The sequence below is a fragment of the Balaenoptera musculus genome, chromosome 4 (assembly GCF_009873245.2).
Source record: "Balaenoptera musculus isolate JJ_BM4_2016_0621 chromosome 4, mBalMus1.pri.v3, whole genome shotgun sequence".
Taxonomy (NCBI): Eukaryota; Metazoa; Chordata; class Mammalia; order Artiodactyla; family Balaenopteridae; genus Balaenoptera; species Balaenoptera musculus.
In genome coordinates, this window is record NC_045788.1 from 61,370,383 (window position 1) to 61,395,246 (window position 24,864).

At 39.6% G+C, this 24,864-nt stretch overlaps 1 protein-coding gene across 1 annotated transcript in view; it reads right to left on the minus strand.

Annotated features, from left to right (window-relative positions):
* PARL (presenilin associated rhomboid like) overlaps positions 1-24,864 on the minus strand; it is a 64,062-nt gene that overhangs the window by 13,162 nt on the left and 26,036 nt on the right. The window contains exons 5-7 of the mRNA XM_036850699.1: positions 6,406-6,501; positions 5,674-5,823; positions 4,149-4,219 (exon numbers count right to left, since the gene is read on the minus strand). Of these exons, the coding sequence (XP_036706594.1) occupies positions 4,149-4,219; positions 5,674-5,823; positions 6,406-6,501 (317 nt within the window). The remainder of the gene's footprint in view (positions 1-4,148; positions 4,220-5,673; positions 5,824-6,405; positions 6,502-24,864) is intronic.

Below are 24,864 nucleotides of genomic sequence, written 5' to 3' on the forward strand. Positions count from 1 at the left end.
AAATATTAGCAAACCAAATCCAACAACACATAAAAAAGGTCATATACCATGACCAAACTGGATTCATCCTAGGGTCACAAGGATGGTTTAACATACGCAAATCAACCAATGTGATACACCACCACAACAAAAGAAAGGACAAAAACCACATGATCATCTCAATAGATGCAGAAAAAGCATTTGATAAAATTAAACACCCATTTGTGATAAAAACCTTACAAAAATGAGTATAGAGGGAACATATCTCAACATAATAAAAGGTATTTATGACAAACCCACAGCCAATATAATACTCAATGGTGAAAAGCTGAAAGCATTCCTGCTAAAATGTGGAACAAGACAAGGATGCCCACTCTCACCACTTCTCTTCAACATAGTATTGGAAGTCCTAGCCACAGCAATCAGACAAGAAATAAAAGGTATTCAAATTGGTAGGAAGAGGTAAACTGTCATTCTATGTAGATGACATGATACTATATTATAGAAACCCTAAAGACTCCACACAAAAACTACTAGAACTGATATAACGAATTCAGCAATGTAGCAGGATACAAGATTAACAAACAGAAATTGGTTGCATTTCTTTACACTAACAATGAAATATCAGAAAGGAAATGTAAACAAGCAATCCTTTTTTTAATGGCATCAAAAAAATAAAATGCTTAGGAATAAACCTCACCAAGGAGGTGAAAGACTTATATACTGAGAACTACAAAACATTAGTAAAGGAAACTGAAGATGATTCAAAGAAATGGAAAGACATCCCACGCTCTTGGATGGCAAGAATTAATACTGTTAAAATGGCTATACTACCCAAAGCAATCTACAGATTTAATGTGATCCCTATCAAATTACCCATGACATTTTCCCCAGAACTAGAACAAATAATCCTAAAATGTACATGGAACCATAAAAAGTCAGAATTGTCAACACAATCCTGAGGAAAAAGAACAGAGAAGGAGGCATAACCCTCCCTGACTTCAGACAATACTAAAAGGTTACAGTAATCAAAACTGCATGGTATTGGCACAGAAAGAGACACATGGATCAATGGAATAGGATAGAGAGCTAAGAAATAAACCCACACACCTATGGTCAATTAACCTTTGACAAAGGAGGCAAGAATATAACATGGGAAAAAGATAGTCTCTTCAGCAAGTGGTGCTGGGTAAGTTGGACAGCTGCACGTAATCAATAAAGTTAGAACACACCCTCACACCATGCACAGAAATAACTCAAATGACTTAAAGACTTAAACATAAGATATTATACCATAAAACTCCTAGAAGAGATCATAGGCAAAACATTCTCTAACATAAATCGTACCAATGTTTTCTTAGGTCAGGCTCCCAAGGCAATAGAAATAAAAACAAAAATAAACAAATGGGACCTAATCAAACTTACAAGCTTTTGCACAGCAAAGGAAACCATAAACAAAATGAAAAGACAACCTAAGGAATGGGAGAAAATATTTGCAAATGATGCGACCGACAAGGGCTTAATTTCCAAAATATACAAACAGCTCATACTATTCAATAACAACAACAAAAAAACGACCCAATCGAAAAATGGGCAGAAGACCTAAACAGACTTTTCTTCAAAGGAGAAATACAAATGGCCAACAGACACATGAAAAGATGCTCAACATCGTTAATTATTAGAGAAATGCAAATCAAAACTACAATGAGGTACCACCTCACACCGGTCATAAAGCCATCATTAAAAAGTCTACAAATAACAAATGCTGGAGAGGGTGTGGAGAAAAGGGAATCCTCTTATACTGTTGGTGGGAATGTAGATTGGTGCAGCCACTATGGAAAACAGTATGGAGGTTCCTCAAAAAACTAAAAATAGAGTTGCCATATGATCCAGCAATCCCACTCTTTGGCACACACCCAGACAAAACTAATTCGAAAAGGTACATGCACCACTATGTTCATAACAGCACTATTTACAATAGCCAAGACATGGAAACAACCTAAATGTCCATCGACAGGGGAATGGATAAAGATGTGGTGTGTACACACACACACACACACACACACACACACACACACACACACACACACTGGAATATTACTCAGCCATCAAAAAGAATGAAATAATGCCATTTGCAGCAACATGGATGGACGTAGCGATTATCATACTAAGTCAGTCAGAAGGAGAAAGACAAATATCATATAACTTATATGTGGAATCTAAAATATGATACAGATCAACATATCTATGAAACAAAAACGGACTTACAGATACAGAGAACAAACTTGTGGTTGCCAAGGGGAAGGCAGGGTAGGGGAGGGAAGGAATGGGAGTTTGGGATTAGCAGAGGCAAACTATTATATATAGGATAAACAACAAGGTCATACTGTATAGCACAGGGAATGAATATAATAATAACCAATAACTAGTAAGAAATTCAATTTTTAAATGAGATTGATATGCATAGCTCTAACTAAACTCCTTACCAAAATCTACTCAGTATTCTCGCTCCCTTGTGCCACTGATAACTGACAAATATTCTTTAACAATCTTCATCTTTCAAAGGCAGTAAGACCAATACTTTATATTTTCTATCACAATTTTAACAGTATTTTTTTCTCCAGATTTCTCATTAAAAATACCATATACCTGGTGATTTAGTTTTCCTTCATTTTAACCAAGAATGAATGAAAGTATTTGAGGATAATAATTTTATCCTGCCATGGCTCTATAGGATTTTGATGACTGAATAGAAACCACCACTTCTACCTTTCTTACTACATGTTCCTTACTATGCTAAGCACTCTAAACACACTTGCATTGCAAATGAGAAATAGGTATGTTATCCCCATTTTATATGGGGAAGCAGGTTCAGAGAGGTTAAGTAATAAGTCCTGGAAATCATGAGTAAGTGGCAGAGCTGGGATTCAAACTCAGTCTAATTCCAAATGCCATGCCGCCACACTCTATTCATGAACTTCAGTTTCCTATCTGTAAAATGTGAATACCACTTGTCTGAGGGCACATCAAAATGCCTTCCCAGATCCTCTGAAGTAATGAGAAAAGTCTTCCCACCCTCAGAACCCCCAATGTCCTCTAGAGACTACTCAGCCCTTTCAGTGTATATTAGATGTGTATAATGTTTTCTCCCCAACTAAACTAAACTTGAAAGTCAGAGACCATTTCTGATTGATCCTAGTGGTCTTCACTGCCTTCACAAAACAGGTGCTTAGTTGGCAAATGAGGTAGAATTTGAGATATATAAATTATATTGACATCAAATTTTATATAGAAAACAAACATTCCACGAAGAAAAAAATGGGGGAGGGGATTAAGTTAAGAAAGCATAAAGGTCATAGGACAAGATACAGGCCTCACTGGGAAAATTAGGTAGACACAAATCTGAGGAACACACAAATTATGGAATGGTTATTTTACATAAGGATTCTTTTCCAAAACTGAACCTTCTTACAGTTTCTTTGAATGTGAAATTCCCTATTTGAATACATTTAAGTGCATTGAATACATTTAAGTGTATTTAACTATGCACAAATTGAATGTGTAGTTTTTAAAGAAATATTATGTAAAGATTTCCATGTGCCTAGAAATCTGTCATTAAACTCAAAAGAAAACACAATTGTAATTTTTTAAAATCATCCAGAACATAACTGAGGGCAGAAATTCTGATATCTTGCTCACTGGATGTATCCTCAGCCTCTAGTAAGTACAGTGCCTAGCAGTCTAATCTGCATAGCACTCAAATATTGACTAAAGAGGAGGACACAGTATCAGATTCAAATCTCTAATTAGTTAGAATTTTCCAATGCTAGATTAGGCTCTCCAGTTTCTGGGGATTGCATATCCACTATTTTGACTACTCCTCATGATATATACTCTGTGCCAGTTAAGTATATATAAATGACCAATGGTTAAAAGCAATAGCCTGAAATTTACAAAGCTTTACAAATGTATAAATTCTAAATTAGATGTAGATTAGTTAATAGTATTGTTTAAATATTAATATTTTGGCATTGATAGTTGTACTGTGGTTCTGTAGTTAATAGTAGGGTTAAGGGTATATAGGAACTCTTTGTAATAATTTTGCAACTTTCTTGTAATTCTAAAATTATTTCAAAATGAAGCGAAAAATTTTAGTTAGAAATACTTACTGCACCAAGTGATGGTCCATATCTTCCTGTGGCAACTTTACACACATAACTAACGAAATTGGAAATAACACCTAAGAAATAAATCACATTTCAGTAATTTTAGTGAGGTATAAAAATGGCTTCCATTTCTGACCTCCACCCCACAGAGACTAACAATGTTGGGTTTCTACCCAGGTCACCACAAGGTGCAGGCATAAATACTTATCCTGCCTGTCGCTTCAGATATATTATAGGGAAAGCAAAGTCTGACCCACTGTACCACTTACTGAGTAACGTAGGGTCATTCACTTTACCTTGTAGTTATCATTTTCCTCATCTACACTGTATGAAGAAAGACTAGTTCCCAAACTCACCAACTGTCTGGGAATTCTCTGGACTGCGCTCTAAACACTAAATCAGAACCTCTGGAGTGGGACCAGGGAGTCTATATTTTACCCAGCTTGCCAAATGAATGTGTTGCAGATCTAGACTAGATGATCCTTTACAGGTCCCTTTGGCACCAATGTCATCTGAACTGAGTATGGCTAATTTTAAAAAACAACTTTCTATAGAGCAGGAATTAATGGCACTTGAAACAGACCCTTTGTACCTACAACAACATTAGTGCTCAGGGAAAGAGCCACACACTTACCTTATTAGGCCAAAGATACTGCTCAGCTTCTGTTTTGAAGACTAGATGCACGTGAGTATTTAATTAACACTGATTAAGTACCCACTCGGGGCCTTGTGGTAGGTGCTTTTATTTTATCCCTTCTACAACCCCATGTCATATGAGAGTAAGTAGTATCATCCTCAGAGAGGTATAGTCTTTTCTGCAACATCACACAGCTGGTAAGCAGAAACAGGATCTGAACCTAGGCCTTCCATCTCCAAGCTCAGTGTCTTTTCACTACACATATCTGCCAGATATACTGTTTTTAAATGAAGGGATTTTAGGAATGAATTTTTACACTTTATGGTTATAATTAAGTACATTTTGCAAACAGAAAGTAAAAAAAAAATTTTTTTGAGATAAGTAAAATATAATCAACCAACTGCCAATTTAGCAGCATCTAGGAACCTGGAATCCTGCACTATCATTTACTAGTGAAATAAGGAAATGAGGCTACCTCCAGGATGACTTGAGTGGTTCCATGCTAATATATGCTTGCAACAAAGAACGAACTCATTCTTGACAATCTTATTGGATAGCTAATCAAAAGTTTTCTGAAAACTGAACACACTTGGGAAATGAGCGTAAGGTTATTTAACACAGATCCAGATAATTGAGGCATCCCGGAACTCTGGGAACCACTAATCTATAAAATGGTGGGCCTGAGCTAAAGAAACCAAGGCCTAGGGAGATAAAAATGACATGCTTAAACACTACACCAGTTTGTATCCTTCTCTATATACAATCTGAGAAACAAATACATACTGAGCACTTACGGTATATAGAATATGGCTATAATCATTCCCTTTGTCCCTTCTCCAGATAGGGGAGAACACTTATACTCTGAAAGGTCCTAAGATGAAAGCTTATTACCTGCAGATAAGTATACTGCCATGAACTGCTCCTGACCGAGAATGTTCACTATGCTGGAGGAGAAGCTCCACAAGACATACATATTTGCTGCCATGTGAAACAAGGAGAAATGACTGAACGTTGACAGCAACATTGGAGAACAAAGGACCTCTACAAGAGAAAGAAAAAGTCTTGTAATTGTGGAACACACAGCCAGTAAAAATGATCCATTTTAGACTTTTTCATTATTATTATGACACAAACATGCGAAACAAACCAGAGCTAGTTAAAAGATTGGATAAGATGGTTTAAGACAGCTTTTTACCACTTGAAAAATGCTATCTTAAATCTCTTTTCTACTTAGTAAGCAACCAATAAAGATTCTCAGGTCAATGAAAGCAACTTGTCCTATAGAAAAAGTTAGTTAGAAAAAGAACTAGTAAATTATTTCAATTACGGAAATAAAATTGTATATAATAGTCTCTTCAAAGAGTAAACTTGTAGCGATCATGGATCTTAAGTCACTAAAAAATATTTAGATATCTGCTATGTGCAAGGTACATTTTAGGTGCCTCGACACAGCTGTAACAGAAATGAGGTTCCTGTCCTCCAAGAGTTTACAGTGTATCCTCCAGATTTTGCTTACAATTATTGACAAGTAAATCATCTTTTTTATAGCACTTCAATTACCATAAAGCATATTTCTTCCATTTTACCTCTACCTCAAAATAAAGTCACACAAGTTAGACTTACTTGAGGCTGGACTGGATGTGAAATATCTGATCATCGTCCGCTGTAGAGAAGGTACTCTCCACAAACAAAATACAAAAACATTTGCAGCTATGATACCTACAAAATAAACATTTATAATTTAGGGAAGTTAAAAATAAAAGCAAAGAAAGTCTGATCAAAAGTCCACCCGAGGGACTTCCCTGGCAGTCCAGTGGTTGAGACTTCGCCTTCCAATGCAGGGGGGTGCGAGTTCAATCCCTGGTCGGGGAGCTGGGATGCCGCATGCCTCGCAGCCAAAAAAGCAAAACACATAAAACAGAGGCAGTGTTGTAGCAAGTTCAATAAAGACTTTAAAAGTGGTCCACATCAAAAAAAAAAAAAAAAAAATCTAAAAAAAAAAAAAGTCCACCCAAATAAGATTTTCTACCACATTATTTAAGAGTATTATATACTTGGGGGGGTGGGGGGAAGTAAACTAAGAAAAGTAAGTGAAATCAATGTTTCTGAGTATCAAAACTGTCACAGGTTGGTAAAGTCAGAAAATTCCTGGAAAATGCTCTAGGAGCTAACTTCCTTCACTCAGATCCATATTTTACTCCTTCAGAACAGTTCACTCTTCTCAATAAATAATCAGATCTATAATTATTGCTTGAAAATGGCCAAGGCAAAGACAGAAGTAATGTACAGAATTAGGTTCTTTGGCCAAGAGTCAAAAAGCTACATAACATCACTTCTTTTTCCACAGGGAATGGTATGCTTCTTTAACTTCTGGACAGCTTGTGGAAACACCTATGGATCATCTATATAGGGACTTCCCCGGTGATCCAGCAGTTAAGACTCCGTGCTTCCACTGCAGGGGGCGCGGGTTCAATCCCTGCTCAGGGAACTAGGATCCCAGGATCCCACATGCTGCTCGGCACGGTAAAAAAATTTAAAAAATTAAAAAAAAAAAAGTCATCTGTGAAGATGAAGATCCACATGTCTGAGAAAAAAACTCGTAAGAATTCAGGAATAGTCTGGAAGACTTTTGAAACTGCTTTTGAAAATATGTCTACATGTGGGAGTTGGATGACTTTTATTTTTCTGCAAGAACTGATGTTGCTAGAACTACCACTAAATTGAGTAAGTTTGTTTACTGATAAAATGTGACTAAATAGTTAATTCTAGGGAAGAAATTAAGTTATTCTTAAAAACTGCAAACTTTAAAAAGATACATTAATTTTAGGTACCACAACTCCTTACACATAGTAGGCACTCATCTACTTGAATTAAAGAAATTTAAACATGTATTCACTCATCCTGTCTCTTTAGGCAACAGGCAACTAGCCCTTTCAACTTCTTCAATGAAAATAAGGACTGATTCCAGCAACATTCTGGTAAAATAATTTATTTTAGAAGATATTCACTGTACAGTCCCTGCCAGCTGCTACATCTTGGAGTTTTCCTTTGGCTCCCGTATTTGTGCACTCTGTAAGACTCTCAGCTATCCACTGGCATTCCTAGTCTCTCTAGTTTTTGCTCTCCCACTTAAGAGTTAGAATCTATGAAAAATGGTAGTTTCCTTTCCAAAGACATTCTTTCCCATTTTTTTTTTTAAATGTATTTATTTATTTATTTTTGGCTGTGTTGGGTCTTCGTTTCTGTGCGAGGGCTTTCTCTAGTTGTGGCAAGTGGGGGCCACTCTTCATTGCGGTGCGCGGGCCTCTCACTATCGTGGCCTCTTGTTGCGGGGCACAGGCTCCAGACGCGCAGGCTCAGCAGTTGTGGCTCACGGGCCCAGTTGCTCCGCGGCATGTGGGATCTTCCCAGACCAGGGCTCGAATCCGTGTCCCCTGCATTGGCAGGCAGATTCTCAACCACTGCACCACCAGGGAAGCCCTCTTTCCCATTTTAATATCTGAAATCAGGATGCATCTTACAATTGGTAGTGTGTCCAATGAACTGGTAGTATCTTTCTTCATAGCACACTAAATGGTGTTTTACTGCATTTAACTGAACTGATCCTATCAATTTTATCAGATGCCCTGCTAGTGAGGTCTGTGACTATGATTATGACAGCTATTTTATCATCTTTCTTTTTAAAAATTTTTTTTTATCTTCCTTTTTTAAAAAATTTCTTTCTTTTATTTTTGACTGTGTTGGGTCTTCGTTGCTGCGCACGGGCTTTCTCTAGTTGTGGCGAGCGGGGGCTACTCTTCGTTGCAGTGCGCGGGCTTCTTATTGCGGTGGCTTCTCGTGTTGTGGAGCATGGGCTCTATGCGCACGGGCTTCAGTAGTTGTGACATGCGGGCTCAGCAGTTGTGGCACACAGGCTTAGTTGCCCTGTGGCATGTGGGATCTTCCCAGACCAGGGCTCGAACCCGTGACCCTGCATTGGCAGGTGGATTCTTAACCACTGCGCCACCAGGGAAGCCCTATTTTACCATCTTTAGTAAATAACTACAACTCTTTCCAAGATGATGTGAGGAACAGTATTTATTTTTTAAAAAATGGGGGAAAGGGATCATAAACAAGGCAAGTAAGAGCACTGTGTGTACATCCCAATGAGGAATCTGGAACCCTGGGCAGGGAAGGTGGGCAGAGCCTCCTCAGCTGCAGAACAGACCTCAGGGGTTTATCATAACAGGAAGTGAGCAGTGATTAGTATTGCCTGGGGTTCTTTAGTTTCTTTTGCCGAGTTAAACATCTTTACTCACCCAGAGACTCTTAGGTCTAGATTGTTATACACAGTGTTTGGTATCTCAGGGTAAAAAAGACTTGAGAATAGTTTGGCCCAGATTTCCATGGTCATAAAGATAAGTCAGGGCTTTGCAGTTTGCTCCAGTTATGGTACACTGCAAAGAAAGCAAGATGGGGCCCCATCCTGCCTGCCGAAAAATGGCAACTACTCTGCCTACTCTGCCAGTTCCACAGGCCACTTCCTGAAACCAGCGACATACAACACCCAATTCCAAAAACTGCAAGCACTACAGCACTGTAGAGAAGTAGAGAGCATCTCTGGCTGAAGAGATTACAACCAGGGAAAAGACCTGAAGGGAAAGATAACCAAGGATATCAAGGTTAACAGTAGCCAAAGAGTTAACATTGCCAAGTTTTCAACCGAAATGTAAGAGGCCTTTTTGGTAAATTTGACAGAATATTGGTACTGGAACACGCTGCGGTCAAACCCCTCACTTCATAGACCAGTGATCTTCGATTAGGCAAAACCCATCAGTAAACAACTGAACGTATATACCCAAATTATGTACATGAACAACTATAATTCATTATAAAATACACTAACAGGGCTTCCCTGGTGGCGCAGTGGTTGAGGGTCTGCCTGCTAGTGCGGGGGACGCGGGTTCGAGCCCTGGTCTGGGGGGATCCCGCATGCCGCGGAGCAGCTGGGCCCATGAGCCACGGCTGCTGAGCCTGCGCGTCTGGAGCCTGTGCCCCGCAACGGGAGGGGCCGCGATGGTGAGGGGCCCGCGCACCGCGATGAAGAGCGGTCCCCGCACCGCGACGAGGGGTGGCCCCCGCTTGCCGCAGCTGGAGAAAGCCCTCGCACGAACCGAGGACCCAGCACAGCCAAAAATAAATAAATAAATAAAAATAAAAGTAGCTATAAAATACACTAACAAAAAAGAGAGAAAGTAAAATGCATATATTTTCTTCCCTGGTTATCCCATTTTGAAGGCCAATTATAGATGAGAAAACTGAGGCTCTAAGAGGTACAAGTTTTCAGAGAGCCAAATTCAGTGGTTAAGCCAGAATTCCTAATGTAGTGCTCTTTCTACTAGACACAGAGACATGGGTAGCCAAGGGGATTTCTTTTGATCTTGGTCACTCTAGAACTTCAGATACCAGACAAAGGGCTCCTTATATGGGGAACAGCATAGGTTGGTCCCCAGAGGCAAGTGACCAGGAGGTATGACAATTGTAGGCCTACTGAGGAAGCATTGCACACTGTCTGAAGGTAAGTTGCACACTGTCTGAAGGTAAGGGTGAAGGAGCCCAGCAGGACTGACTCTGTCCTATTTACACTATAACCTGGGCAAGAGGCCTAATCTCTCAGCCTCAGTTTCCTCGTCTGTAAAATGGGGGTAATAAAATCAACCTCGAAGAGTTGAGTGATGATTAAATGAGAAAGCATGATTACATGTAGTGGTCACACAGAGATGACTCAATACATGAAAAATATGGTAGAAAGGGAATGGCCTTTTCAGGTCTGAATCCTAGGTATGTCACTTAGAAGCTTTGTGGCCTGTGGCATTTCACCGCCTTCATTTCAGTTTCCTCATTTGTAAAATGAGGATAATACTTGCTATACATCATAAAGGTTGTAGTGAGGCTTAAATAGATTGTAGATGCACCTAGTATGTAGATGCTCAAAGAAAATGGTTCCCTCCCCTCCTTCCTTCTCCTTTGAGAGGTAGAACTGCTTAGGGTCTCTGTTTGTATCTCCATTTAGGAGGAGTGTTACTTGCCTCCTCCTGACTCAATCATGTCTTGGACCAGCTTGGCACTATTGATTTGGGAAGGTCGCTGCTGCCTCAGTGCCTACCTTTACCAAAAGTGATGCACTGGATTCTATCAGCAAGAATAATGGAGTAAAGACCACCAAAAGTTCTGTCCTTCATAAAAGCAATGAAAAAATTGGCAAAAAATGTTAGAATCTACTTTTTCAGAACTCTGGTAACTAGCCAAAGGCTTGCTGCAACCCAGCATTTTTTTAAGAAAAATGGATAAATCTTGATAAGAACAGTGAGCTTTGAGGCATTTTAACTTGCCCTAGTGCCACCCCCCGCTTTCCAGATATGTTAGCCATGAAAATACACTTTCCCTGGCAGCCCCCAGAGATAACAGAATGGAGCTGAATCTCTTTCAAAGCCTTGTTCCCAAAGAATTATCGTCATCTGACCTATCTGATAATAGTTTCTTGGAAGACCCCACTTGCAAGGATGTCTGTATTTGACCTGCCTGGGAGCTTAAGTACAAAACTCATTTCCCCAGGGGGCGTTTGTCAAAAGCAATTACAGGCAAGTGTTTAAGTTTGCAGCTGCCTGAGGTGATGGATAATAGAGACTAAACAAAAATCTTAAAACGAAAATATGAGGAATGATATGTTCATAGGGGCTTACAAAACCTCCAACATATTTCTGGGATCTAGAAAGCCACAAGAAGAAGACAAAGTAGACTTTAAGACAGTATTTGTTACTAGAGACAAAGAATGCTATTATATAATGAAAAATGGGTCAAAAAAAAATCTTGATATCCATGAAGAAGATATAACAATTACAAACATATATGCTTCTAACAGTAGAAACCCAAAATACATGAAGTAAAAACTGACAGAACTTAAGGGAAAAATAAATGACTCAGTAACAGCTGGGAGACTTCAATACCTCATTTGTAATAATGGATAAAATTAGATTATCAGCAAAGATGTAGAAGACCTGAATACTATAAACAAACTAGACCTAACAGACATCTATAGAATATGCCACTCAAGAGAATACAGTCTTCTCAAGTGCATGTGGAACATTATCCAGGATAGACCATATGTTCAGCCACAAAACAAGTCTCAGGGCTTCCCTGGTGGCGCAGTGGTTGAGAATCTGCCTGCCAATGCAGGGGACACGGGTTCGAGCCCTGGTCTGGGAAGATCCCACATGCCACGGAGCAACTAGGCCCGTGAGCCACAATTACTGAGCCTGTGCGTCTGGAGCCTGTGCTCCGCAACAAGAGAGGCCGCGATAGTGAGAGGCCCGCGCACCGCGATGAAGAGTGGCCCCCACTTGCCACAACTAGAGAAAGCCCTCGCACAGAAACAAAGACCCAACACAGCCATAAGTCAATTAATTAATTTAAAAAAAAAAAAAAAACAAGTCTCAATAAATTTTCAACCTGAAAATTTCAAAACTGTAATTATAAACAGTAGGTTCTCTGACAACAATGGAATAAAATTACAAGTCAATAATACATTTGTAAAATTCACAAATATGTGGAATTAACGCACCCTTAAATAACCAATGGGTCAAAGAAGAAATAGCAAGGAAAATTCGGAAGTACTTTGAGATGGATGAAGACAAAAATATAACATACCTGCTATGAACTGAATTGTGTCCCCTGAAGATTCATATGTTGATGCCTTAACCCCTAGTGGGATGTATTTGGGAATGGGGCCTTAGGAGGTACTTAGATTTAGAGGAGGCTGAGGTGGGGCCTTCATGATGGGATTAGTGTCCTTATAACAGAGATACCAGAGAGCTTGCTCTTGCTCTCTCTACCTGCCATATGAAGACACAGCAAGGTGGCAGTCTACAAGCTAAGAAAGTTCTCACCAGAAACCGACCATGCTGGCACGTTGATCTTTAACTTCTAGCCCCCAGAATTGTGAGAAAATTAATTTCCGTTGTTTAAGCCACCTGATCTATGGTATTTTGTTATGGCAGATCAAGCTAACTAAGACAATACTAAAACTTACAGGATACAGCAAAAACAGGGCTGTGAATGCCTACACTAAAAAAGATCTCTAAGCAATAACCTAAGGTTCCACTTTAATAAACTAGGGGAAAAAAAAGAGCAAAGTAAACCTAAAGCAAGCAGAAGGGAATAATAAAGAGTTTGGATAAATGAAGTAGAGAATAGAAAAACAGAGAAAAATCAATGAAACTGAAAGTTGGTTCTTTGAAATGATCAACAAAATTGACAAACCTTTAGCTAGACTGACAAAGAAAAGAAGAAAAGACTCAAAATCACTAAAATCAGGAAAGAAAGCAGAATGATACCACTTACCTTACAGAAATAAAAAGAATTCTAAGGATACTATGAACAATTGTATACCAACAAATGAGAACTTAAATGAAACTGACAAATTCCTAGAAAGACACAAAGCACTGAAACTGACTGAAGAAGGAATACAGAATCTGAATAGGCCTTTTCTTATAGGTAAAGAGATTGAATTAATAATCAAAAAACTTCCCATAAAGAAAAGCCCAAGACCAGATGGCTTTACCAGTATATTACTTCCCTAGAGCTGCTATAATAAATTACCACAAACTCGGTGGCTTAAAAGAACAGAAATGTATTCTCTTACAGTTCTGGAGGCTAGAAATTTGAAATCAAATTTGAAATCAAATGGTCAGCTGCGTCATGCTTCCTTATGAAGACTTTAGGGAAGAGGAGTCCTTCTTTCCTTCTTCCTAGATTCTGGTAGCTCTTGGCATTGCTTGGCTTATAGCAGCATCACTCCAGTCTCTGCCTCCATCTCTTCACAGGGCCTGCTTTTCAGCATGTGTCTTTTTGTCCTATTCTCTTGTTATAAGGACACAAATCATTGGATTTAGGGCCTACCTTAATCTAGTATGATCTCACTATTTCAATTAAGATAATACTGAGTTTCTGGGTTACCTTATTTCAAATAACACTCTGAGTTTCTGGGTGGACATGAATTCTGGGAAACACTATTCAACTTACTACAACTGATGAATTATAGCAAACATAAAGGAGAATCAACATCAATTCTTTTCAAACTCTTCCAAAAAACAGAAGAGAAAGAAACATTTCTCAACTCATTCTATGCAGCCAGTATTACCTTGACATCAAAACCAGACAAAGACATCACAAGAAAACTACCAATATCCGTTATGAACACAGATGGAAAATCCTCAAGAAAATACTACCAAATCAAATCCAGCAGAATATAAGAAATTATAAACAATGACCAAGTGGAATTTATTCAGAAAGGCAAAACTGGTTCAACATATAATAATCAATGTAATACTCCATATTAACAAAGTTGGAAGACTCACAATTCCCAGTTTGAAAACTTAAAGTACAAAGCTACAGTACTCAAGCCAGTATGTCATAAGGATACACATATAGACCAATGGAATAGAACTGAGAGTTCAGAAGTACATCCATACATCTATGTCAACTGGTTTTTTTTTTTTTACTGTGGTCCCAAGACAATTCAATGGGAATAGAATAGTCTTTTTAACAAATGGTGCCAGAGCAAGTAGATATCCACCAGCAAAAGAATGAACATGGACACCTTCCTCAAACTGAATACAAACGTTAATTCAAAATGAATCAAAGACCTAAATGTAAAAGCTAAAACTATAAAACTCTTAGAAGAAAACATAGGTGTAAATTTTTGTGACCATGGATTAGTCCACAGTTTCCTTGATATAACACTTAAAGCAGAATAAAATAAAAAATGGATAAAATGGATTTCATTAAAAAGTTCATGCTGCAAAGAACACTATTAAAGTGATGACAGCCCATAGAATAGGAAAAAATATTTGCAAATCATATATCTAATAAAGGTCTAGTATCCAGAATATATAAAGAACTCTTACAACTCAACAAAAAGACAACTCAAAAAATGGACAAAGTGGGACTTGCCTGGTGGTCCAGTGGTTAGGACTCTGCACTTCCACTGCAGGGGGCGTGGGTTCGACCCCTGGTCAGGGAACTAAGATCCCACATGACATGTGGCGCAGCCAAAATAAAAAAAAAGGACAAAGGATTTAAACAGACATTTCTCCAAAGAATAAATGGACAACAGCACATGAAAAGATGCTCAGCATTACTAGTCATTAGGGAAACGCAGTCAAAACCATGAGATACCACTTGCCACACATTAGGATGGCTATTATTAAAAAAAAGAAAAAAAGGAAAATAACAAGTATTGGCAAGGATATGGAGAAACTGGAACTCCTGTATTGATACATTGCTGGTGGGAATGTAAAATGGTGCAACTACTGTGAAAAACAATTCAACAGTTTCTCAAAAAGTTAAACACAGAATTACCATATGATGCAGCAATTCCATTTCTAAATATATACTACAGAGAATTGAAAGCAGGGACTTAAAACAGACTTATACTGCATGTTCTTAGCAGCATTATTCACAATAGCCAAAAGGTGAAACAAACCAAATGCCCATCAACAGATGACTGGATAAACAAAATGCAGTGTATACATACAATGCAATATTATTCTGCCTTAATACAATGGGAAAAAGACAGTCTCTTCAGCAAGTGATATTGGGAAAGTGGGACAGCCGTGTGTAAACTGATGAAGTCAGAACACTCTCACCACACACAAAAATAAACTCAAAATGGCTTAAAGGCTTAAACGTAAGACATGACACCATAAAGCTCCTAGAAGAGATCACAGGCAAAACATTCTCTGACATAAATCATACCAATGTTTTCTCAGGTCAGTCTCCCAAGGCAATAGAAATAAAAACAAAAATAAACAAATGAGACCTAATCCAACTTACAAGCTTTTGCACAGCAAAGGAAACCATAAACAAAATGAAAAGACAACCTACAGAATGTGAGAAAACATGTGCAAACAATGCAACTGACAAGAGCTTAACTTTCAAAATATACAAACAGTTCATACAACTCAACAACAAAAAAACAAACAACCCAGGGGCTTCCCTGATGGTCCAGTGGTTAGGACGCAGTGGTTTCACTGCCGAGGGCCGGGGTTTAATCACTGATCAGGGAACTAAGAGCCCACAAGCCACGTGGCGGGGACAAAAAAAAAAAAAAAAATCAAACAAAAAGCAGAAGACCTAAATAGACATCTCTCCAAAGAAGACATACAGGTGGCCAACAGGAGGCCAACAGACACATGAAAGGATGCTCAACATCGCTAATTATTAGAAAAACGCAAATCAAAACTAAAACTACACTGGGAGCTTCAAGATGGCGGAAGAGTAAGACGCGGAGATCACCTTCCTCTCCACAAATACATCAGAAATACATCTACATGTGGAACAGCTCGTATACAACACCTACTGAACGCTGACAGAAGACCTCAGACCTCCGAAAAGGCAAGAAACTCCCCATGTACCTGGGTAGGGCAAAAGAAAAAAGAAAAAACAAAGACAAAAGAATAGGGATGGGACCTGCACCAGTGGGAGGGAGCTGTGAAGGAGGAAAGGTTTCCACACACTAGGAAGCCCCTTCGCAGGCAGAGACTGCGGGTGGCAGAGCTTCGGAGCCACAGAGGAGAGAGCAGCAACAGGGGTGCGGAAGGCACAGCGGAGAGATTTCCACACAGGATCAGTGCCGACCAGCACTCACCAGCCCGAGAGGCTTGTCTGCTCACACGCCAGGGCGGGTGGGGGCTGGGAGCTGAGGTTCGGGCTTCGCAGGTCGGATCCCAGGGAGAGGACTGGGGTTGGCTGCATGAACACAGCCTGAAGGGGGCTAGTGCGCCATGGCTAGCTGGGAGGGAGTCCGGGAAAAGTCTGGACCTGCAGAAGAGGCAAGAGACTTTTTCTTCCCTCTGTTTCCTGGTGCGCGAGGAGAGGGGATTAAAAGCGCCGCTTAAAGGAGCTCCAGAGGCAGGCGCGAGCCGTGGCTATCAGCGCAGACCCCAGAGACGGGCATGGGACGCTAAGGCTGTTGCTGCCGCCACCAAGAAGCCTGTGTGCAAGCACAGGTCACTCTCCACACCTCTGCTCCCGGGAGCCTGTGCAGCCCACCACGGCCAGGGTCCCGTGATCCAGGGACAACTTGCCGGGGAGAACACACCGTGCGCCTCAGGCTGGTGCAACGTCACGCCGGCCTCTGCCACCGCAGGCTCGCCCCGCATCCGTATCCCTCCCTCCCCCCGGCCTGAGTGAGCCAGAGCCCCTGAATCAGCTGCTCCTTTAACCGTGTCCTGTCTGAGTGAAGAAAAGACGCCCTCAGGTGACCTACACGCAGAGGCGGGTCGAAATCAAAAGCTGAACCCAGGAGCTGTGCAAACAAAGAAGAGAAAGGGAAATCTCTCCCAGCAGCCTCAGGAGCAGCGGATTAAATCTCCACAATCAACTTGATGTACCCTGCATCTGCAGAATACCTGAACACACAACAAATCATCCCAAATTGAGGAGGTGGACTTTGGGAGCAAAAGATATATTTTTTCCCCCCTTTTTCTCTTTTTGTGAGTGTGTATGTGTATGCTTCTGTGTGTGATTTTGTCTGTATAGCTTTGCTTTTACCATTTGTCCTAGGGTTCTGTCAGTCCGATTTTTGTTTTTACTTTAAAAAATTTTTTTCTTAATAATTATTTTTTATTTTTTATTTTAATAACTTTATTTTATTTTACGTTATTTTATTTTATCTCCTTTCTATTTTTTCTCCCTTTTATTCTGAGTCGTGTGGATGAAAGGCTCTTGGTGCTCCAGCCAGGCGTCAGGGCTGTGCCTCTGAGGTGGGAGAGCCAACTTCAAGACACTGATCCATAAGAGACCTCCCAGCTCCACATAATATCAAACGGCGAAAATCTCCCAGAGATCTCCATCTCAACGCCAAGACCCAGCTTCACTCAACGACCAGCAAGCTACAGTGCTGGACACCTTATGCCAAACAACTAGCAAGACAGGAACACAGGAAAATAAGAACTTATCCAGGGGAGAGGAACCAAGATGGTGGAGTACAAGGACATGCTCTCACTCCCTCTTGCGAGAACACCAGAATCACAACTAGCTGCTGGACAATCATCGACAGGAAGACACTGGAACTCACCAAAAAAGATACCCCACATCGAAAGACAAAGGAGAAGCCACAATGAGAAGGTAGGAGGGGCGCAATCAGAGTAAAATCAAATCCCATAACTGCTGGGTGGGTGACTCACAGACTGGCGAACACTTATACCACAGAAGTCCACCCAGTGGAGTGAAGGTTCTGAGCCCCACATCAGGTTTCCCAACCTGGGAGTCCGGCAACGGGAGGAGGAATTCATAGAGAATCAGACTTTGAAGCTTAGTGGGAATTGATTGCAGGACTTCGACAGGACTGGGGGAAACAAAGACCCCACTCTTGGAGGGCGCACACAAAATAGTGTGCGCATTGGGACCCAGGGGAAGGAGCAGTGACCCCGGGGGAGACTGAACCAGACCTACCTGCTGGTGTTGGAGGGTCTCCTGCAGAGGCAGGGGGTGGCTCTGTTTCACTGTGGGGACAAGGACATTGGCAGCGGAGGTTCTGGGAAGTGCTCTTTGGCCTGAGCCCTCCCAGAGTCTGTCATTAGCCCCACCAAAGAGCCCAGGTAGGCTCCAGTGTTGGGTTGCCTCAGGCAAAACAACCAACAGGGAGGGAACCCAGCCCCACCCATCAACAGTTAAGTGGATAAAAGTTTTACGGAGCTCTGACCACCACAGCAACAGTCAGCTCTACCCACCACCAGAGCCTCCCATCAAGCCTCTTAGATAGCCTCAACCACCAGAGGGCAGACAGCAGAAGCAAGAAGAACTACAGTCCTGCAGCCTGTGGAACAAAAACCACATTCACAGAAAGATAGACAAGATGAAAAGGCAGAGGGCTATATACCAGATGAAGGAACAAGATAAAACCCCAGAAAAACAACTAAATGAAGTGGAGATAGGCAACCTTCCAGAAAAAGAATTCAGAATAATGATAGTGAAGATGATCCAGGACTTCGGAAAAAGAATGGAGGCAAAGATCGAGAAGATGCAAGAAATGTTTAACAAAGACCTAGAAGAATTAAAGAACGAACAAAAAGAGATGAACAATACAATAACTGAAATGAAAACTACACTAGAAGGAATCAATAGCAGAATAACTGAGGCAGAAGAACGGATAAGTGACCTGGAGGACAGAATGGTGGAATTCACTGCTGCGGAACACACTAAAGAAAAAAGAATGAAAAGAAATGAAGACAGCCTAAGAGACCTCTGGGACAACATTAAATGCAACAATATTCACATTATAGGGGTCCCAGAAGGAGAAGAGAGAGAGAAAGGACCACAGAAAATATTTGAAGAGATTATAACCAAAAACTTCCCTAACGTGGGAAAGGAAATAGCCACCGAAGTCCAGGAAGAGCAGCGAGTCCCACACAGGATAAACTCAAGCAGAAACACACCGAGATACATAGTAATCAAACTGGCAAAAATTAAAGACAAAGAAAAATTATTGAAAGCAGCAAGGGAAAAACGACAAATAACATACAAGGGAACTCCCATAAGGTTAACAGCTGATTTCTCAGCAGAAACTCTACAAGCCAGAAGGAAGTGGCATGATATACTTAAAGTGATGAAAGGGAAGAACCTACAACCAAGATTACTCTACCCAGCAAGGATCTCATTCAGATTTGATGGAGAAATCAAAAGCTTTACAGACAAGCAAAAGCTAAGAGAATTCAGCACCACCAAACCAGCTCTACATCAAATGCTAAAGGAACTTATCTAAGTGGGAAACACAAGAGAAGAAAAGGACCTACAAAAACAAACCCAAAACAATTAAGAAAATGGTCATAGGAACATACATATCGATAATTACCTTAAAGAACATACATATCGATAATTACCTTAAATGTGAATGGATTAAATGCTCCAACCAAAAGACACAGGCTTGCTGAATGGATACAAAAACAAGATCCATCTATATGCTGTCTACAAGAGACCCACTTCAGACCTAGGGACACATACAGACTGAAAGTGAGGGGATGGAAAAAGATATTCCATGCAAATGGAAATCAAAAGAAAGCTGGAGCAGCAATACTCATATCAGATATATAGACTTTAAAATAAAGAATGCTACAAGAGTCAAGGAAGGACACTACATAATGATCAAGGGATCAATCCAAGAAGAAGATATAACAATTATAAATATATATGCACCCAACATAGGAGCACCTCAATACATAAGGCAACTGCTGACAGCTATAAAAGAGGAAATCAACAGTAACACAATAATATTGGGGGACTTTAACACCTCACTTACACCAATGGCCAGATCATCCAAAATGAAAATAAATAAGGGAACAGAAGCTTTAAATGACACAATAGACCAGATAGATTTAATTGATATTTATAGGACATTCCATCCAAAAACAGCAGATTACACTTTCTTCTCAAGTGCACATGGAACATTCTCCAGGATAGATCACATCTTGGGTCACAAATCAAGCCTCAGTAAATTTAAGAAAATTGAAATCATATCAAGCATCTTTTCTGACCACAACGCTATGAGATTAGAAATCAATTACAGGGAAAAAAACGTAAGAAACACAAACGCATGGAGGCTAAACAATACGTTACTAAATAACCAAGAGATCACTGAAGAAATCAAAGAGGAAATCAAAAAATACCTAGAGACAAATGACAATGAAAACACGACGATCCAAAACCTATGGGATGCAGCAAAAGCAGTTCTAAGAGGGAAGTTTATAGCTATACAAGCCTACCTCAAGAAACAAGAAAAATCTCAAGTAAACAATCTAACCTTACACCTAAAGGAACTAGAGAAAGAAGAACAAACAAAACCCAAAGTTAGCAGAAGGAAAGAAATCATAGAGATCAGAGCGGAAATAAATGAAATAGAAACAAAGAAAACAATAGCAAAGATCAATAAAACTAAAAGCTGGTTCTTTGAGAAGATAAACAAAATTGATAAGCCATTAGCCAGACTCATCAAGGAAAAGAGAGAGAGGACTCAAATCAATAAAATTAGAAGTGAAAAAGGAGAAGTTACAACAGACACCGCAGAAATACAAAGCATCCTAAGAGACTACTACAACCAACTCTATGCCAATAAAATGGACAACCTGGAAGAAATGGACAAATTCTTAGAAAGGTATAACCTTCCAAGACTGAACCAGGAAGAAATAGAAAATATGAACAGATCAATCACAAGTAATGAAATTGAAACTGTAATTAAAAATCTTCCAACAAGGGCTTCCCTGGTGGCGCAGTGGTTAAGAATCCGCCTGCCAATGCAGGGGACACGGGTTCAAGCCCTGGTCCGGGAAGATCCCACATGCCGCGGAGCAACTAAGCCCGTGCGCCACAACTCCTGAGACTGCGCTCTAGAGCCCACGAGCCACAACTACTGAGCCCGCGTGCCACAACTACTGAAGCTCGTGTGCCTAGAGCCCGTGCTCCACAACGAGAGAAGCCACCGCAATGAGAAGCCCGCGCACCGCAACGAAGAGTAGCCCCCTCTCGCCACAACTAGAAAAAGCCCGCGCGCAGCAACGGAGACCCAATACAGCCAAAAATATATAAATAAAATAAATAAATTTATTTAAAAAAAAAAAAAATCTTCCAACAAACAAAAGTCCAGGACCAGATGGCTTCACAGGTGAATTCTATCAAACATTTAGAGAAGAGCTAACACCCATCCTTCTCAAACTCTTCCAAAAAACTGCAGAGGAAGGAACACTCCCAAACTCATTCTATGAGGCCACCATCACCCTGATACCAAAACCACACAAAGATACTACAAAAAAAGAATTACAGACAAATATCACTGATGAATATAGATGCAAAAATCCTCAACAAAATACTGGCAAACAGAATCCAACAACACATTAAAGGGATAATACACCACGATCAAGTGGGATTTATCCCAGGGATGCAAGGATTCTTCAATATATGCAAATCAATCAATGTGATACACCACATTAACAAATTGAAAAATAAAAACCATATGATCATCTCAATAGATGCAGAAAAAGCTTTTGACAAAATTCAACACCCATATACGATAAAAATGCTCCAGAAAGTGGGCATAGAGGGAACCTACCTCAACATAATAAAGGCCATATACGACAAACCCACAGCAAACATCATTCTCAATGGTGAAAAACTGGAAGCATTTCCTCTAAGATCAGGAACGAGACAAGGATGTCCACTCTCACCACTATTATTCAACATAGTTTTGGAAGTCCTAGCCACGGCAACCAGGGAAGAATAAGAAATAAAAGGAATACAAATTGGAAAAGAAGAAGTAAAACTGTCACTGTTTGCAGATGACATGATACTATACATAGAGAATCCTAAAAATGCCACCAGAAAACTACTAGAGCTAATTGATGAATTTGGTAAAGTTGCAGGATACAAAATTAATGCACAGAAATCTCTTGCATTCCTATACACCAATGATGAAATATCTGAAAGAGAAATTATGGAAACACTCCCATTTACCACTGCAACAAAAAGAATAAAATACCTAGGAATAAACCTACCTGGGGAGACAAAAGACCTGTATGCAGAAAACTATAAGACACTGATGAAAGAAATTAAAGATGATACCAACAGGTGGAGAGATATACCATGTTCTTGGATTGCAAGAATCAATACTGTGAAAATGACTATACTACCCAAAGCAATCTACAGATTCAATGCAATCCCTATCAAATTACCAATGGCATTTTTTACGGAACTAGAACAAATCATCTTAAAATTTGTATGGAGACACAAAAGACCCCGAATAGCCAAAGCAGTCTTGAGGGAAAAAAACGGAGCTGGAGGAATCAGACTCCCTGACTTCAGACTATACTACAAAGCTACAGTAATCAAGACAATATGGTACTGGCACAAAAACAGAAACGTAGATCAATGGAACAAGATAGAAAGCCCAGAGATAAACCCACTCACCTATGGTCAACTAATCTATGACAAAGGAAGCAAAGATATATAATGGAGAAAAGACAGTCTCTTCAATAAGTGGTGCTGGGAAAACTGGACAGCTACATGCAAAAGAATGAAATTAGAACACTCCCTAACACCATACACAAAAATAAACTCAAAATGGATTCGAGACCTAAATGTAAGACCAGACACTATAAAACTCTTAGAGGAAAACATAGGAAGAACGCTCTTTGACATCAATCGCAGCAAGATCTTTTTTGTTCCACCTCCTAGAGTAATGGAAGTAAAAACAAAAATAAACAAATGGGACCTAATGACACTTCAAAGCTTTTGCACAGCAAAGGAAACCATAAACAAAACAAAAAGACAACCCTCAGAATGGGAGAAAATATTTGCAAACGAATCAACGGACAAAGGATTAATCTCCAAAATATATAAACAGCTCATTCAGCGCAATATTAAAGAAACAAACAACCCAATCCAAAAAAGGACAGAAGACCTAAATAGACATTTCTCCAAGGAAGACATACAGATGTTGAAGAAGCACATGAAAAGCTGCTCAACATCACTAATTATTAGAGAAATGCAAATCAAAACGACAATGAGGTAACCCCTCACACCAGTTAGAATGAGCATCATCAGAAGATCTACAAACAACAAATGCTGGAGAGGGTGTGGAGAAAAGGGAACCCTCTTGCACTGTTGGTGGGAATGTAAATTGATACAGCCACTATGGAGAACAGTATGGAGGTTCCTTAAAAAACTAAAAATAGATTTACCATATGATCCAGCAATCCCACTACTGGGCATATACCCAGAGAAAACCATAATTCAAAAAGACACATGCACCGCAATGTTCATTGCAGCACTATTTACAATAGCCAGGTCATGGAAGCAGCCTAAATGCCCATCAACAGATGAATGGTTAATATATACAATGGAATATTACTCAGCCATAAAAAGGAACGAAATTGAGTCATTTGCTGAGACGTGGATGGATCTAGAGACTGTCATACAGAATGAAGTAAGTCAGAAAGAGAAAAACAAATATCGTATATTAACGCATGTATGTGGAACCTAGAAAAATGGTACAGATGAGCCGGTTTGCAAGGCAGAAGTTGAGACACAGATGTGGAGAACAGACATATGGACACCAAGGGGGGAAAACTGCGGTGGGGTGGGGATAGTGGTGTGCTGAATTGGTCGATTGGGATTGACATGTATACACTGATGTGTATAAAACTGATGACTAACAAGAACCTGCAGTATAAAACAAACAAACAAACAAAACAACTAATACTAAACTTTCATTGGGTTATTTGTATGGAAATATGTTAATATAAATGTTTCAGAAATTACATGAAATTTCTAAAAATCTTACATGTTCTGGTATAATGTTATGTCACAATTCTAGTTATTACTTTAAAATGTATATCTCAGAAATAACTAAATTTCCTTGTCAATTGCATTATTATGAACTTTCATCAAATCTTTAACCGTGGTCATTTGTAAGTCTTTCGTCATATACAGACAGTTCTGGGTGTACTGTGATGCTTTTGCAAATATGTTCCTATAAAAGGGTTTCATCTTCAAGGACTTCATGGAAAAGTCTCTGACAAGTACAGGTTTCTGGTAACTGACTGTACTGCTGAACTGAATGAATAAGCATTTTCAGAACTCTAATGAAAAACTGATGAACTCATAAAAGTGCTAACAAGAGATCAAGATGAAAAAAAAAATTAATTACATGGGACTGAGTGAACTGATGAGGATGATTATAATTTTTGTGACTTTCTGTTTGAATTAAAAAAAAAAAATCCCACAAGGACTCAGAGGCAAAGAATATACAAATCAATTTTCACTGCAAAGTAAAGGAGCTGTTAGAGTGGAGGATTACTGGACTGAATGTCAATATTATGACATAGCATGAGTGTGTTTCGTGTTTGGTAATTGCAATCATTGTTGCTTTTGTTGTGGTCATCCATTTACAATGCTTGGTGTCAGTCTATTTATCTCTTGTAAAAATAAAATACAGTGTGTGTGTGTGGAAAAAAAAAAAAAAAGACAGGAACACAACCCCATCCATTAGCAGAG